The sequence below is a fragment of the Perognathus longimembris genome, chromosome 2, assembly GCF_023159225.1.
Source record: "Perognathus longimembris pacificus isolate PPM17 chromosome 2, ASM2315922v1, whole genome shotgun sequence".
NCBI classification, from domain to species: domain Eukaryota; kingdom Metazoa; phylum Chordata; class Mammalia; order Rodentia; family Heteromyidae; genus Perognathus; species Perognathus longimembris.
The window spans coordinates 140528651-140541358 of NC_063162.1; the positions used below are offsets into that span (position 1 = coordinate 140528651).

General features: G+C 46.6%; 1 protein-coding gene and 1 long non-coding RNA gene across 2 annotated transcripts in view; one reads left to right on the plus strand and one right to left on the minus strand.

The window, feature by feature from the left end:
• The first annotated feature begins 5133 nt into the window (after nt 1–5133).
• LOC125347183 lies at nt 5134–7765 on the plus strand. Its single transcript, XR_007210125.1, has 3 exons — nt 5134–5183; nt 5257–5436; nt 7743–7765. It is a non-coding gene; the product is annotated as an uncharacterized LOC125347183 (long non-coding RNA).
• The window catches only part of Slc13a4 (solute carrier family 13 member 4), a 40827-nt gene continuing 33651 nt past the window's right edge, over nt 5533–12708 (minus strand). The window contains exons 14-16 of the mRNA XM_048340283.1: nt 9687–9848; nt 8219–8356; nt 5533–5670 (exon numbers count right to left, since the gene is read on the minus strand). Of these exons, the coding sequence (XP_048196240.1) occupies nt 5533–5670; nt 8219–8356; nt 9687–9848 (438 nt within the window). The remainder of the gene's footprint in view (nt 5671–8218; nt 8357–9686; nt 9849–12708) is intronic.

Here is a 12708-nt window from a genome sequence, read left to right on the forward strand (position 1 = left end):
ATTAGTTGAATGGGTATATCATAATTGAATCTGCTGCTGGTAAGTGTGTGTGTGTTTGTGTGTGTGTGTGTGTATGTATGCATGTGCAAGTGAGCTCACTGGCACTAGGGCTTGAACTCAGGGCCTCTTACTCTTACTTGGCCTTTTCCATTCAAAACTGGTACTCTGCCACTTGAGCCACACCTCCAACCCAGTGCTTAGTTGTTTTGCTAGTAGAGTAATAAACAGTGAATTTACTGTCATTACATATCTGTGCAGGAAATAGCTGTAAGGTAAAGTTCTAAAAGTATAATTTATGCCAATATTGCATTTTGTTTCAGAGGACCTGTTGAGCAGCTTCACCAGTAATGCCCTTCTGAAGACATTTTGGCAGAATCAACAGACTGAAACAATTGTTTAGAATCACTATTCAGTCAGTGATGGACCTGATCTACTGTTGATCCTAAAACAAAGTGATTCTGCTTCTTTATGAAAAGCTGTGGGGAGCTGGGGACAGGGCTCAAGTGGCAGAGTGCCTGCCTAGCAACTGTGAGGCCTTGAGTTCAAACCTTGATACCATCCAAAAACATGGAGAAGTCTATGCCCCTCTGTGAGACAGGTTAAGATCAAATTATAGTTTAGCTTCTCCCTAGCCGTGGGAAGTGGGCAAATGGGCTATTTATGAAGCTTACATTATCTGTAAGGTGTAATACCTACCTCATAGGCTTTTTATGAGAAGTGATTGAGATATAATGTGTGTGATGGGCCAAACTACTTCGTGTGCTTTGCAGAGTGTCCAATAAGTAGTAGATATTAGTTGAAATATGCTCTTTTGGGCCTGGATACTTTGTGTTTGTGCAGTCACTTTTGGAACTACCTCATGACCCACGTATCAAACATGGTTCTGCCTTTTGTCACTTAGATATTGATGAAAATTTATAGCATCCACCTTTATTAAAGCATTTGGCTCTCAAGATTTGATCTTGAGGGGCTGGGGATATGGCCTAGTGGCAAGAGTGCTTGCCTTGTATACATGAAGCCCTGGGTTCAATTCCCCAGTACCACGTATATAGAAAATGGCCAGAAGGGGCGCTGTGGCTCAAGCGGCAGAGTGCTAGCCTTGAGCAAAAAGAAGCCAGGGACAGTGCTCAGGCCCTGAGTCCAAGGCCCAGGACTGGCCAAAAAAAAAAAAAAAAAAAAGAAGATCTTGAATGTTTAAGCCTCAAAGAGTAAATTTTTTTTTTTATACCACCCTTGAGGATGTTCAAAATGCTAGAGGCTTACTGAGAGTTATTTCCAAAGAGGAGTCCTTGTCACCAGCCATGATGGTATTATTTGTTATGTAGAGGCAATGGAGATTATGTCTTTGTATCATACTTCATAATCAAACTCATGTGGACTTGGGAGATTTCCTCAGCAGTGACACTAAACTAGCCTTGTTAATAGAATAATTTCTACCAGGAGGAGCCATCCAGTGAGTCAGTTCTTAGGTGCGATTTCTCTACATATACTGATATGCTGTGAAAAAGAATGGAGAGTCCTTAGACAAGATGTTCTTCACTGAAAATATATGCTGGGGGAACCCAGAATGGTGAGTTTATTATAGGGTGCTCATAATGTGGGTGGGGTTGTAATTACAGCTACTGTTCTAGGTTGCTTTCTCTTGGTATTCTGTAGGAAACTTTACTGCACAAATGAAGGGAATGATAAGCCTTTGATTCCTCACCCACCTTTTAAGAAAACTCCTGTTGATGTGATTTAAGAAAACTTGCCACACTGGACCATGAAGGGAGGCTCAAAATAGTACTGCAGATGAATTGATGTGTGAAATAGAAAACTCGAGGATTCATGCTGGCAACAAAAAAATAGATTAAACTTGAACAGCTTACCCTTAAACTGTAACCCTCACAAACAAAACAAAATCAAAGAGGAAAAACTTAACATTTATACTTGTCAAAGGGGATAGAATTTTCTTCTGATTTGGTGTTTAGAGAATTGGGCTGGTATCTGCTTCTGATCAAAAGAAACTTTTGAAAACTCATTTTTCATTTGTGTAACTACAGAGGAAAGTCTGTATGTACTTGTTCATAGAGCACATGTTCTCATGTGTAATGCTTAACATTTCCAATAAGCGGTTTCCTCCCTGGATACTGTGCTGGTGTTTGTTTGTTTTTTTGCAGAGGTCTCCCACATTTTAATATTTTCTCTGAGTTATACTTCCTGAAGGAACACTGTATACTGTACAGGAATGAATGAGGCCTTTCTTAAACTTCCAGTCCTGAAGTGTACACATAGTATTTCCATTCCTTAGAGATGAATGTGTTCCCCACCTCCCCCCCACCCCCCCCCCCCCCCCGCCAGCTATTAGGGCCTTGCCTCGTGGAAAGGAACAAGGTGGTAAAGGGAAAGAGACTGGAAAGAGCTCAGGGTGGGGTGTTGTAAAACCTTAGTCCCGGACCTGCTGGGATCACTGCCTTCGTGGCAGGACTGGGTGGAAGACGTCCTGTAGTTGTGCAGTGCAGCCATGGGACCATAGAATTAAAAGGGTGCCATGTAGAGAGCTGGGACAGTTGTGCCAAGTGTTCATCCAGCGAGAGGAGCCCTAGGATTAGCTACCTGTGTATTGATGTAATCTTGGTTCCTTGCAGTGCTGAGGCCAGTGCTTGGAGATATTCTTGCAAATAGTGTTTGCAAAACACAAAGCCAAATACATTCTCTCCTGGTGTCCACAGGGAATTGGCTGTATTCCCCTCTGGACACCGAAATCCTCTGAGGCTCAAGATCCTTATAGACAATGGTGCAGTATTAGCACACAACCTACACTTTATAACACTGAGTAAAGTGTAAATTCTATTTAAGTGATGATAGTTCAGTATAGATACTCCCCACCCCATTTTTTTCCTATCAAGGATGGTTGAACCATAGATACACAGGGCCAACTGTACTTCACTTGATATTTAGCTAAAAACATGGATTTTTTTTTTTTTTAACACTGGAGAAAAGTAGCCATCTTTAAAAAATAAAAGTGATGGCTGGATATGGTGGCTCAAACCTGGAATCCTAGCTACTTGGGAGGAGGAGATGAGGAGGTAGGGATCCTAGATCAAAGTTAGACCATGCATAAGAAGAGTTTTTGAGACCCCATCCTAACCAGTGGCTGGGTGCAGTGGCATGTGCTGATTCCAGCTGTGAGGGGTAGGGCGGGGGGAGAGCACTGGCTGGGTGCAGCGTTGGGTGCCTGTCATCTTTTCTACTTGGGGAAGCATAAGTCAAAGGATCATAGCTCAGACTGGCCAGGACATAAAATAAGAACCTACTTCAAAAATAACCAAGGCTAGAGTGCTAGTTCAAGTGGTAGAACCACCTGTATTACAAGCACAAGGCTCTGGGTTCAATTCCCAGTACCACAAAAAATTAAAACAAAATTGTGATGCAATGTATGCTTTGGGGACATGTAAATGCCAACATAAAATACTGTATATTGCATACTTTATAAGTGAACCAAAAGGCATTTCAAAGGCAAATTTGATACATAATGGAGAATAAGATGCAAACATAGTATCTGGCTCAGTTTGGGCATCTGGAAAATGAGCTTGTATAAGAGGATCCTAGCCAGGTTTTTCATCCATATAGTGTGGGATTGGAGGCAAGTGATACTTCAAAAGACAAGAAGGACTGAAAGTTATCTGACAGTGGTTTTCAGTAAGTAGGAGTGATTAATCACATCTGCCAGCCGCTGCCATAGCAGTAGTCAGTCTGGTTTGGTCTGAAACAAGATTTGGAAACAAACAGTGCTGTCTCTTTTGCCAACAGGTCAGACTGCAATAACCATGCTTTCTAAGTTGGCTGCTTGGGTGTGCTGGGATCCTGGCAGCGGCTGCTGTGGAGAGTGGGCACGGTGAAAGTGTCGCCCTCTCAACTCGCTGAACATGGGCCAGTTCTAAAATCAGTTCTAGGACTTCATACTCCCAGAATCTTACTATCTGTGTTGTCTTACCTCTGACCCAGAGAGTTAGGACCTGGATTCTGTAATAGCTCAGAAAAGTGATTGTCTGCTCTTTGTTAGAGGCCCTTGACTAGAACATTTGAAAGCAAATTGACGGGAGGGCTGCTGGCTCCATGTGTAGGTGGGCTGCAGCATACCTAATATTGGCAATTCACTTGCGCTCATGAGGTGTCTGTATTACGATGATGAATCAGATGTTGGCTCAGCTATTTGACGGGGCAGAGGCAATCATTCCTGCTTAGACCTGGCCGGTACACATTCTGTGGTAGGAGCATGCAAGTGTTGACTAAAACAGAAGGAGCTTTGGAGTTCAGACTCGTAATAAACGGAAGGAGAGGTTTTGCCACTACATTATTGTGAGGAAAACTGCACGTGCCATCGATAGTAACTTTAAGTCAATAAAAACTATGGAACTAACTATGGGGACTCATTTTCCTAGCAGATGTTATTTAACAGGCAACGGATGGCAGAAGTCAGAACCATGCGTTAGAAGCAAAGTGGAAGGCGTAGCATGCTATACAGCCACGTCTCAAAGACATCTCATGGAGCAAATGGGATGATCCTCTTGAGGAAGATGGAGACCTTGCTTCTCATCAGGAACATTTATTGAGCACTTAGAGTTGACTACATTGTAGAGAATTCAAGAGGCACAGACAAGAGCCCCTTCAAGGGGCTCACGGATGTGGGAAGTGACCAATGTGTTGGGCTTTTGGGCAACTATTTAGTACTCTTATCTTCTGAGGAAAAAAACCTCATTAAATTGAAAAGCAAGCCAGGGAGTGTCACATCAACAATAGGCTGTGTGGTCTTGATTGTAGTTGTCATCTCCCTAATAAAATGAATGTCCCTCCCTCCCTACTAGCCAGGGCAGTGGCACTTTCAGTCAGTAACGAATGGAGAGAGCGAGGCCGTCTGTTCTTTTTTCTTTTTCTTTTTCTTTTTTCTTCCTTTTCCTATAACAAGAACACCCAATCTTCTTCCAGAAGAGCAACACTATTTCTTTACTGGAATTTGGTTCCCAGGGAAAGAGGAGCCATTGAAGAGAGAGATTTAAGATGGAGTCAAAGTAATGACTTACTCAAAGGGCAAAAACACTTGGGATGGCTCAAGTTCTGGGTAGGATTTTTCCATGGGAGAGCTGTCGCCACTAGCTGCCCAGGTGGAAATGGATTCAGCATCTCCTTGAGCTCCCACAGAGGTATTACAACTAAGGAAGCCCCGCTGGGCATGCTGCAGGGACAACCAAGACACACTGTCTTATCTCCCCAAAGAGTCAATTGGATGGAGGAGATACAAAGAAGACACAATGTTTCACTTTTCTTGAACTCTGGTGCTAATGAAGGCAAGCAGGTGAGGAAGAAGACAGTGACCACCAAATATGTCTGGTGGTTGGAGGGAGGAACCCCTGCGTGGCACCAAGGTGGCTGGAGGCGGAGTCTTTGGACAGAGATGTGAATATCGAGCCTTGTGCCCTGATGTTTTTCTTTGCCTGTGGCTCAGCTCTGCTGAGAGCTGCTCTCCTAGTCAGGCCTGTTTGTCCACTTGGGTTAGGCCTGATCGGTGATGTTGCTGACCTTAGCCCAGGCTGGGAAAGTGTCCAGGTGGAAGAGACTAATACCCCAGGTGTTGATGGCCACCATCACGATGACCAGGCCAATGACATTGACTCCCAAGCCAGCTTTCACCTGCAGGAGGCAAGCCAGAAAACCCTGGTTATTCCCTGCCATGCAGAGCATAGGTCTCAGTCTAGAACTGGTTCTACCTCCATGGCCCTGCCTTGTTCCAGTCTCTGCCTGCACGACTGTAATGGTGTCTTGTGGGGAGGCACAAGACTGTGGAAGGACAGGAAGGGGTCAGGACAAGAAGAGAGCAGGTAGAATCATCTCCACTTCTGCTCCTAGCATTTCACTAGAAATAGAAAGCCTAGAAAGTCTCAAGTTACTTGGGAATTTCTCAGGGTGTGTATGCTTTTCCACATAAGGAACTTGTAGAAGGGGCTATATTCATGTGAAGCCTTGGCATGGTGACCTCTCTTCCCTCCCGTAGGCCCCCACGGAGCAGTCCCTAGCTAGGGTCACCTAGAGATGCTCATCCCTTCCATGGGATGGTGACAGGCCTGCTAGCCAAGTGGGCCAGCGGCAAGTGCATCTCTGTATCTCCGGTCCATTTCACTTCTCCAGGGCATTGCCATGGGCTGCGGGGGGATGAGGGGCTGGCAGAGCTAGGGCCGGATGGAAAAATGTACACACAGCTGGCATCCTGCCGGGCATACAGCATGGTCTGCTCTCTGGCTAGCATTAAGTGGGGAAAATGGTTTCCCTCTCTCCTGTCTTCCGGCTGGAGTTCTAAACTTCTGTCACCCTAGTCTGTGGGCATAGAGGACAGTCTGTGGTCCCCAGCAGGTGAAAGGGGCAGATTCTCTGGAGTCAAGTTAAGGTCTTTTTAGGGCTGAAAGGGACCGCAGGGAGTACCTAGTTGGGACCTCCACATTTAGCAGGTTGTGAAACTGAAGCTTTGAATGACGTGTCCCAATTATAGGAATAGAGCCCAGGACTGGCTCACTTTCTATCATCTAGTGCCTTCCCTGAGTAACTCTCTCCTCTCATTACCTCCAGTGTGAAAGGGCAGAGGTGAGGGGTGACAGCACTCAGCAGGGCAAGTGGGAGGCACGGGGTGAGCAGACGGAAAGGTATGCCTTAAGAGAGGAGAGGGGCGAGAGTTGGCTGGGCCCTCCCATCCCTGGAGTAGCACAGGTGACTTGGACTGACATGGATGACCAGTTTGAATAGTGGAACGGATCTGAAGACCTGACACCAGCCTGAAACTATTCCTTTTCTTCATGTGATAGTTGCCAGGGCTGCTCATATATATACATATATATGTATATATATATGTGTATATATATGTACATATGTGTGCGTGTGTGTGTATGTGTTTCCTCAGCAAGGGTGACAAGGGCCCACCCAGTTCAGCTCGTTTGGCCTCAGTCATGTGTATCAGTTTGTCTCTCCTTTCCCCAAACCCTGTCAGTACTGGACATTAGGGGTACAGTAGTGAGTGTGGAAGGACATGTGCGCAGCACTAAAGACAGCAAAGCAAACTGTCTCCTCACAGCCTTCTTTGGTGAAATGAACACTGAACCACGAACCATAGATGTTGCATTTAGCTATCATTGCTTCCGAGATTTCTTGCTTGGGGGAGAATGGAACAGAAGGATCCCGTCCTCACAAGAGGCCGTTCACCCTGGGTTCCTAACATTCTCAACCCTCACCATTTGTGAAGATACTGGGTGACTGTCCCCACTTGTCAGTTAGGTGAGTGTAAGCGCATGCCCATTGGCATTGGAACTGGGCCACAGGCTGTGCTCCTTCTGGCTTTCTCTATCTGTGTCCTAGCCCCCTTCCGGATAAAGGCTGGGGAGGGCACATTATTGCTATTCCTGGAGCCAATGGGCCAACCAAGAACTGTTAATATTTTGCAGGGGCCATTCGTCCTACCATAGTAGACAAACTACTGATGGACCAATGGCCCTGCTACAACATAAAAACTTTAGGAGAAACAGTTTTTTTCTTTGTTGTTATGTTCTCTCTCTCTCTCTCTCTCTCTCTCTCTCTCTCTCTCTCTCTCTCTCTCTCTCTCTCTCTCTCTCTCTCTCTCCAGCCATGGGGCTTGAAATCCAGGCCTGATTGTCCCTGAGCTTTTGTGCTCAAGGCTAGTGCTCTACCATTTGAGCCACAGCTCTGCTTCTGTTTTTCAGGTGTTTAATTGGAGATGAGAATCTCAGAGCCTTTCCTGCCTGGGCTGGCTTCAAAGCATGATCCTCAGATCTCAGTCTCCTGAGTAGCTAGGATTACAGGCGTGAGCTGCCAGCACCTAGCTTGTTTTCTTTCAGTCTTGCTTGTTCATTTATCTGTCTTTGGGAGGGCACCGAAATGGAGGGACAAAGGGTGAACAAATGCAACAATGGTACTAAACACTATGTTGACAATGAATTATAGAGCTTATTGGCAGGGACTGGAGGGAAAATCTGGGAGAGAGTAAAGGAAGGGGTGCCATTGTCCAGAAAGAAATGTACTTTTTCCCTGACTCATGTAACTGTGACCCCTCTCTGCATTACCTTTATAGTAACGAAATTAAAAGAACAATTTTGGAGAAGGCTGTGTAGCCAGCCAGCCAGTCCTGAGCTCGCCCACCCAGAGCAGGGCCTGGCGGAAGACGGTACTCCCAACTCACCATATCTTTGATCTGGCAGTGCCCATAGCTGAAGACGATGGCATTGGGGGGGTTGCCTACGGGCAGCATCACTGCAAAGGAGATGCACATGGTGACTGGGATCAGGGTGTAGAGCGGGTTAATGTGCAGCGTTTCAGACTAGAAGAGAAAACGCACAGGGACGTGGACTGAGATCGGGCTGGTCCGTATTGTGCACAGATAGACTCTCGGTTGTGGCCTTTCGTGATTGGCTAAGCTTAGCTGGACACCTGTGGTGGCACTGGTTCTGTCCCTCCCCCTCCCCCTGCCCCAGCATGGGCGATGTGCTGGACGACGACGACACAGTTGGCTGAAACTTTGAGGCTCTTCCTAGAATGGATGCTTTGTTGGGGGCTGGGGGCAGGGAGAGGAGGGGAGGACTCTTGTACTGGAAGTGGTTTTTGGAGTTTATTATTTGGCTGAGAAACAGAACGACCCTGAATGGGCTGCTTAGATGGAAGCAGGATTTGAACGTGTGATCTCGCTCCCAATATTGCCATGTTTTAACTAAAGTGTACTCCTCGGCTCACACTCGTAAGCTGACAGAGGCTGTTGGAGTGGCTGCGGGGGAGCACGGGATTGGGGAGCTGAAGGTGGAGAGGGGGCCTCCCCCATGCCTAGGTTCCATCTCCCTGACAGGGACAGGTGCCACGCTGGGTCCTGTGCTGCTTCACGAGGCCACGGCCTGCCCCCCTTCCTCCACTCCCCCAGCCCATCCCTGACAAATTGGTCTCAGGCCACGGAGTGAGCCGTCACCTCTCCTAATTCTCAGGATCTCCCTGATGCCAGAGGAACTGGTGGACGTGAGGATCCCCAGATCACCCTTACGATTTGCAACTGTGTGTGTTTTGTCTCCGTTTTCTGCGGTCACCTCTCTGGCCTCACTCTGTGTGTATGTGTGCATGCACACACGTGGGCACATGGACGTGGGCACTGGGGCTTGAATTCAATCAAGGCCTCACACTGTCACTCGGCTTTTTCCCTCGAGGCTACCACTTGAGCCACACCTCCACTCTTTTTTTTTTTTTTTTGCTGGTTGATTGGAGATAGGAGTCTCAGGAACTTTTTTCTTGCAGGGCTGGCTTTGAACCTGGACCTTCACATCTCAGCTTCTTAAGTAGCTAGGATTATAGGCACGCGTCACCAGCACCGAGTTCCCCTGTTAGCTTTGATCTCAGGAGAGAAGGGTTAATGATAATTTGCGGGGAAATGAAATTCTAGGGTTTCGATGTTATAGCGTCAGTTCTTTTGTTTCAGTTTGGGGCAGCCACATGGGACTCTTACTAGAAGACTGCTTTGTCCTTTCATTTATAATGGCTGTCGTTTGTCCATTGTTCAAGCTATGGTTTGAACAGCAGTCCCTGAAGGCTGTGGGTGGGGAGGCTGCCGAGGCCCCTAAGCCCCCCCCCCCCCCCCCATTTACGATGTCCCGGAGCCCTGCCATACTCACCAGGCTGCACAGGATGGGCAGGAAGATAGTGATGGTGGCTGGGTTGCTGACAAACTCTGTGACAATGGACACCAGGATGCACGCCAGCAGGGTGACAGCCCACGGCGGGAGGCTGCTCAGAGACAGCATCTGGTGCCCGATCCAGGTGGAGAGGCCGGAGCTCTGCAGGAGGAGGTGTTAGCAGTATGATGAAAAGAGCTTTAGAAGTGTGTGTGTGTGTGTGTGTGTGTGTGTGTGTGTGTGTGTGTGTGTGTGTACCGATCCTGGGCTTAAACTCAGGGCCTGGGCACTGTCCCTGAGCTTCTTTTTGCTCAAGACTAGTGCTCTACCACTTGAACCACAGCTCCACTTCTGGTTTTTTGGTGGTTCCTTGGAGATAAGTCTCAAGGACTGTCCTGCCCAGGCTGGCTTTGAACTGCAGTCGTCAGATCTCAGCTTCCTGAGTAGCTAAGATTACAGACATGAGCCACTTGTGCCTGTCTAAGGACTGTTGAGGGTCAGGACTATTGGTTGGAAGGGACCATGGGGTGGAGGGGGTGGTGGTGTCATCCAATCTGTGCATCTTCAGCCTGACTGGAACCAATCCTGATTTTATGATTAGATACGATTGTGTGATGTTGTCATCAGTTGATTTTTGTAGCCAAGAGATTTCTTGTGATCCCAGAGCGTCCCATCTTTAGGCTTCCTAGTCAGTCAGCCATCACGGCACATGCAGACCCACGCGTCCTGACTGTGTGGACCTTCCTAGCGCTTTGCCCTAGCAGGGGTTGGAATTCCCTCCTCCTCAGTGCCACACTCTGAAAACCACACGGTGCATTGACTAGACAATCCCCTTCGCTCACAGTGTCAAGAGCAACCCTTTGTTCTGCTTTTCAACTCTGTAATTCTTATCATCTAAGAAAGATGGGGAAACCTGCCAAGCTCTTTGAACAGTAACTTTACTAGTTTTTTTTTTTTTTAAGGGGGTAAAGGGGTGAGTGACAGGGCTGCAAACTGGAAGTTTCTTGTAAGTAATGAAGGAGAGAAGAAGTTAAAAATCGACCTGCATTTAGCAAGAAAAGAACCTCATTGCTGGACTATGATATGGTCCTTCAACCCAAACATGTTTTAGATTCAAATCTCATCATGGCTGTCATCTATTTGTTGGTTCTTAAACAACAATAACAACAACATTTATTTTGGGGTTTGGTGTCACTTTGTGCTTGCTAGGTAGGTAATTGACCACTGAACTACACCTCCAGAACCCCCTTTTTGGGGTACTGTCTATTTTGAAATGAGTCTTTCTTTGTGCCTGTGTCTCAACCGGGACCACAATCCTTTTATTAGATGCTTCCTGTGGTAGCTGAGATGATGGAAATATGCTACCATGCCCAGGTTATTCCACTTAGATGGAGTCTTGGAAACTGGAGCCTCACTTCTCCTCCCATGTAAATGAGGTGACAGGTTTGTGATTGCAAAAGGGTCTCATGTGTTCACCTAGGCTGGCCTCAAACTCTGATCTTCCTGATCACAGTCTCCCAAGTAGCTAGGATCACAAATGCAAGCCCCCAGCTCCTGGCTGACAGTACGTGTTGAAGACATGATACAAAGGCATATTTCCCAGTCAGAATGTTTCCCATTAACAACAGTCCATATCAACCTGAAGAAATGATTATTCTCACTTGGAATAATTCATTAGATTGGAAGATGTTCATCTACCTATGGTGTACCCTCTTTGAATTTTGTTCTAACAACCTCTCAAATTCCATTCTGTGTCCCCTTTTCCCTTCCTCCTTCTCTCCTCTTTGTACTATGGTTGACATGGTCAGACTCTTCTGGTACCCTAGAGACTGTAGAGGCAATAAAGAAATGGAGAGCTGGGGTATAAAACAAGGCAAGACTAAGTGCAGTGGCCAGGGGAGAGAAGGACTAATGAATATCAGAGAGGCTTTCTCAGGAGACAACTTTGGTTTCACTAAGGCTGTAACATCTAGTGATACCAAAATAACCTGGTATATGAATGAAGACGGAAGGCTATGCCAGACAGAGCACACTGCCAATGCTCCGAAGAGTCAGCCCATAGCCTCCCATTACCCTGAGGTCACAAGGCCACGCAGACCCTGGTGAGGAACACAGAGACAACTAGAGAATGTGTCAGGAAAGAAAGACTTCCCAAAGAAGTGCCTGATCAAAAGGATTCATGGAGTTGGGTTATGCCTTCCCTTTATCTGAACATACACCTTGGGTCATGCCCTTGCTGGACATGAAGGATTCAGATGTACATGACAGCAGCCTGCCTCTGTTGTGGAGCCAAAAGGTCACACAGATAAAGATCGTGAGCATGCCCAGTGCTGCCAAGACCAGGAGCCCTTGCCTTCCTACTGCGCTCATGGATGGGATAGCTGCATGTTGCACCACTCATATATATCCCAAGCAAACCTGGGGTGGGCATCTAGATACCCTTTACTAAAACTCAGAGTGGGCATTACTTTAAAAAGTTAGGTAGGTGGTGTGTGTGTGAGGGGATCCTTGTGATACAATCCTTGGCTCTAGAAATGGAATTCTGGGATACTGAAAGTCTCATTTTCATCTGGGTTCCAGATCTTTCCATGAGCCAGCCATCTTGGGCTCAGCAGGCAAAGAGTAGTGTCTGTCTTTGATCCTACTTAGCTCCAACACAGCTGTGTGGACAGGGCCAGCAGGCTAGATTGCTTGTTGTTTGGAGGCAAATTGAGAGCTCTGTTCGATGACCTGTCACTCAGGAAGGAATGGATGAAAGAATGAGCCAGGCTTCTCCCTAGCCACGCAGATCACAATCTAGGGAAGGAGGGATGCTTTAGACATGTTCTTAGGGCTTGTGCTATAAGTGACAGAAGAATGGGTGAACCTAACTTTATATTGTGAGATGTCTCCATAGGTGCAAAACGTTTTTGTATCTGTGCAATTTAAAGCATAAGAAATACGTATCCTTTGAAACCATGGAAAGAAAGAAAAAGAAACCAGAGTAAGGTGCTTTATGATTTTTTAAGCTAACCATCGTGCT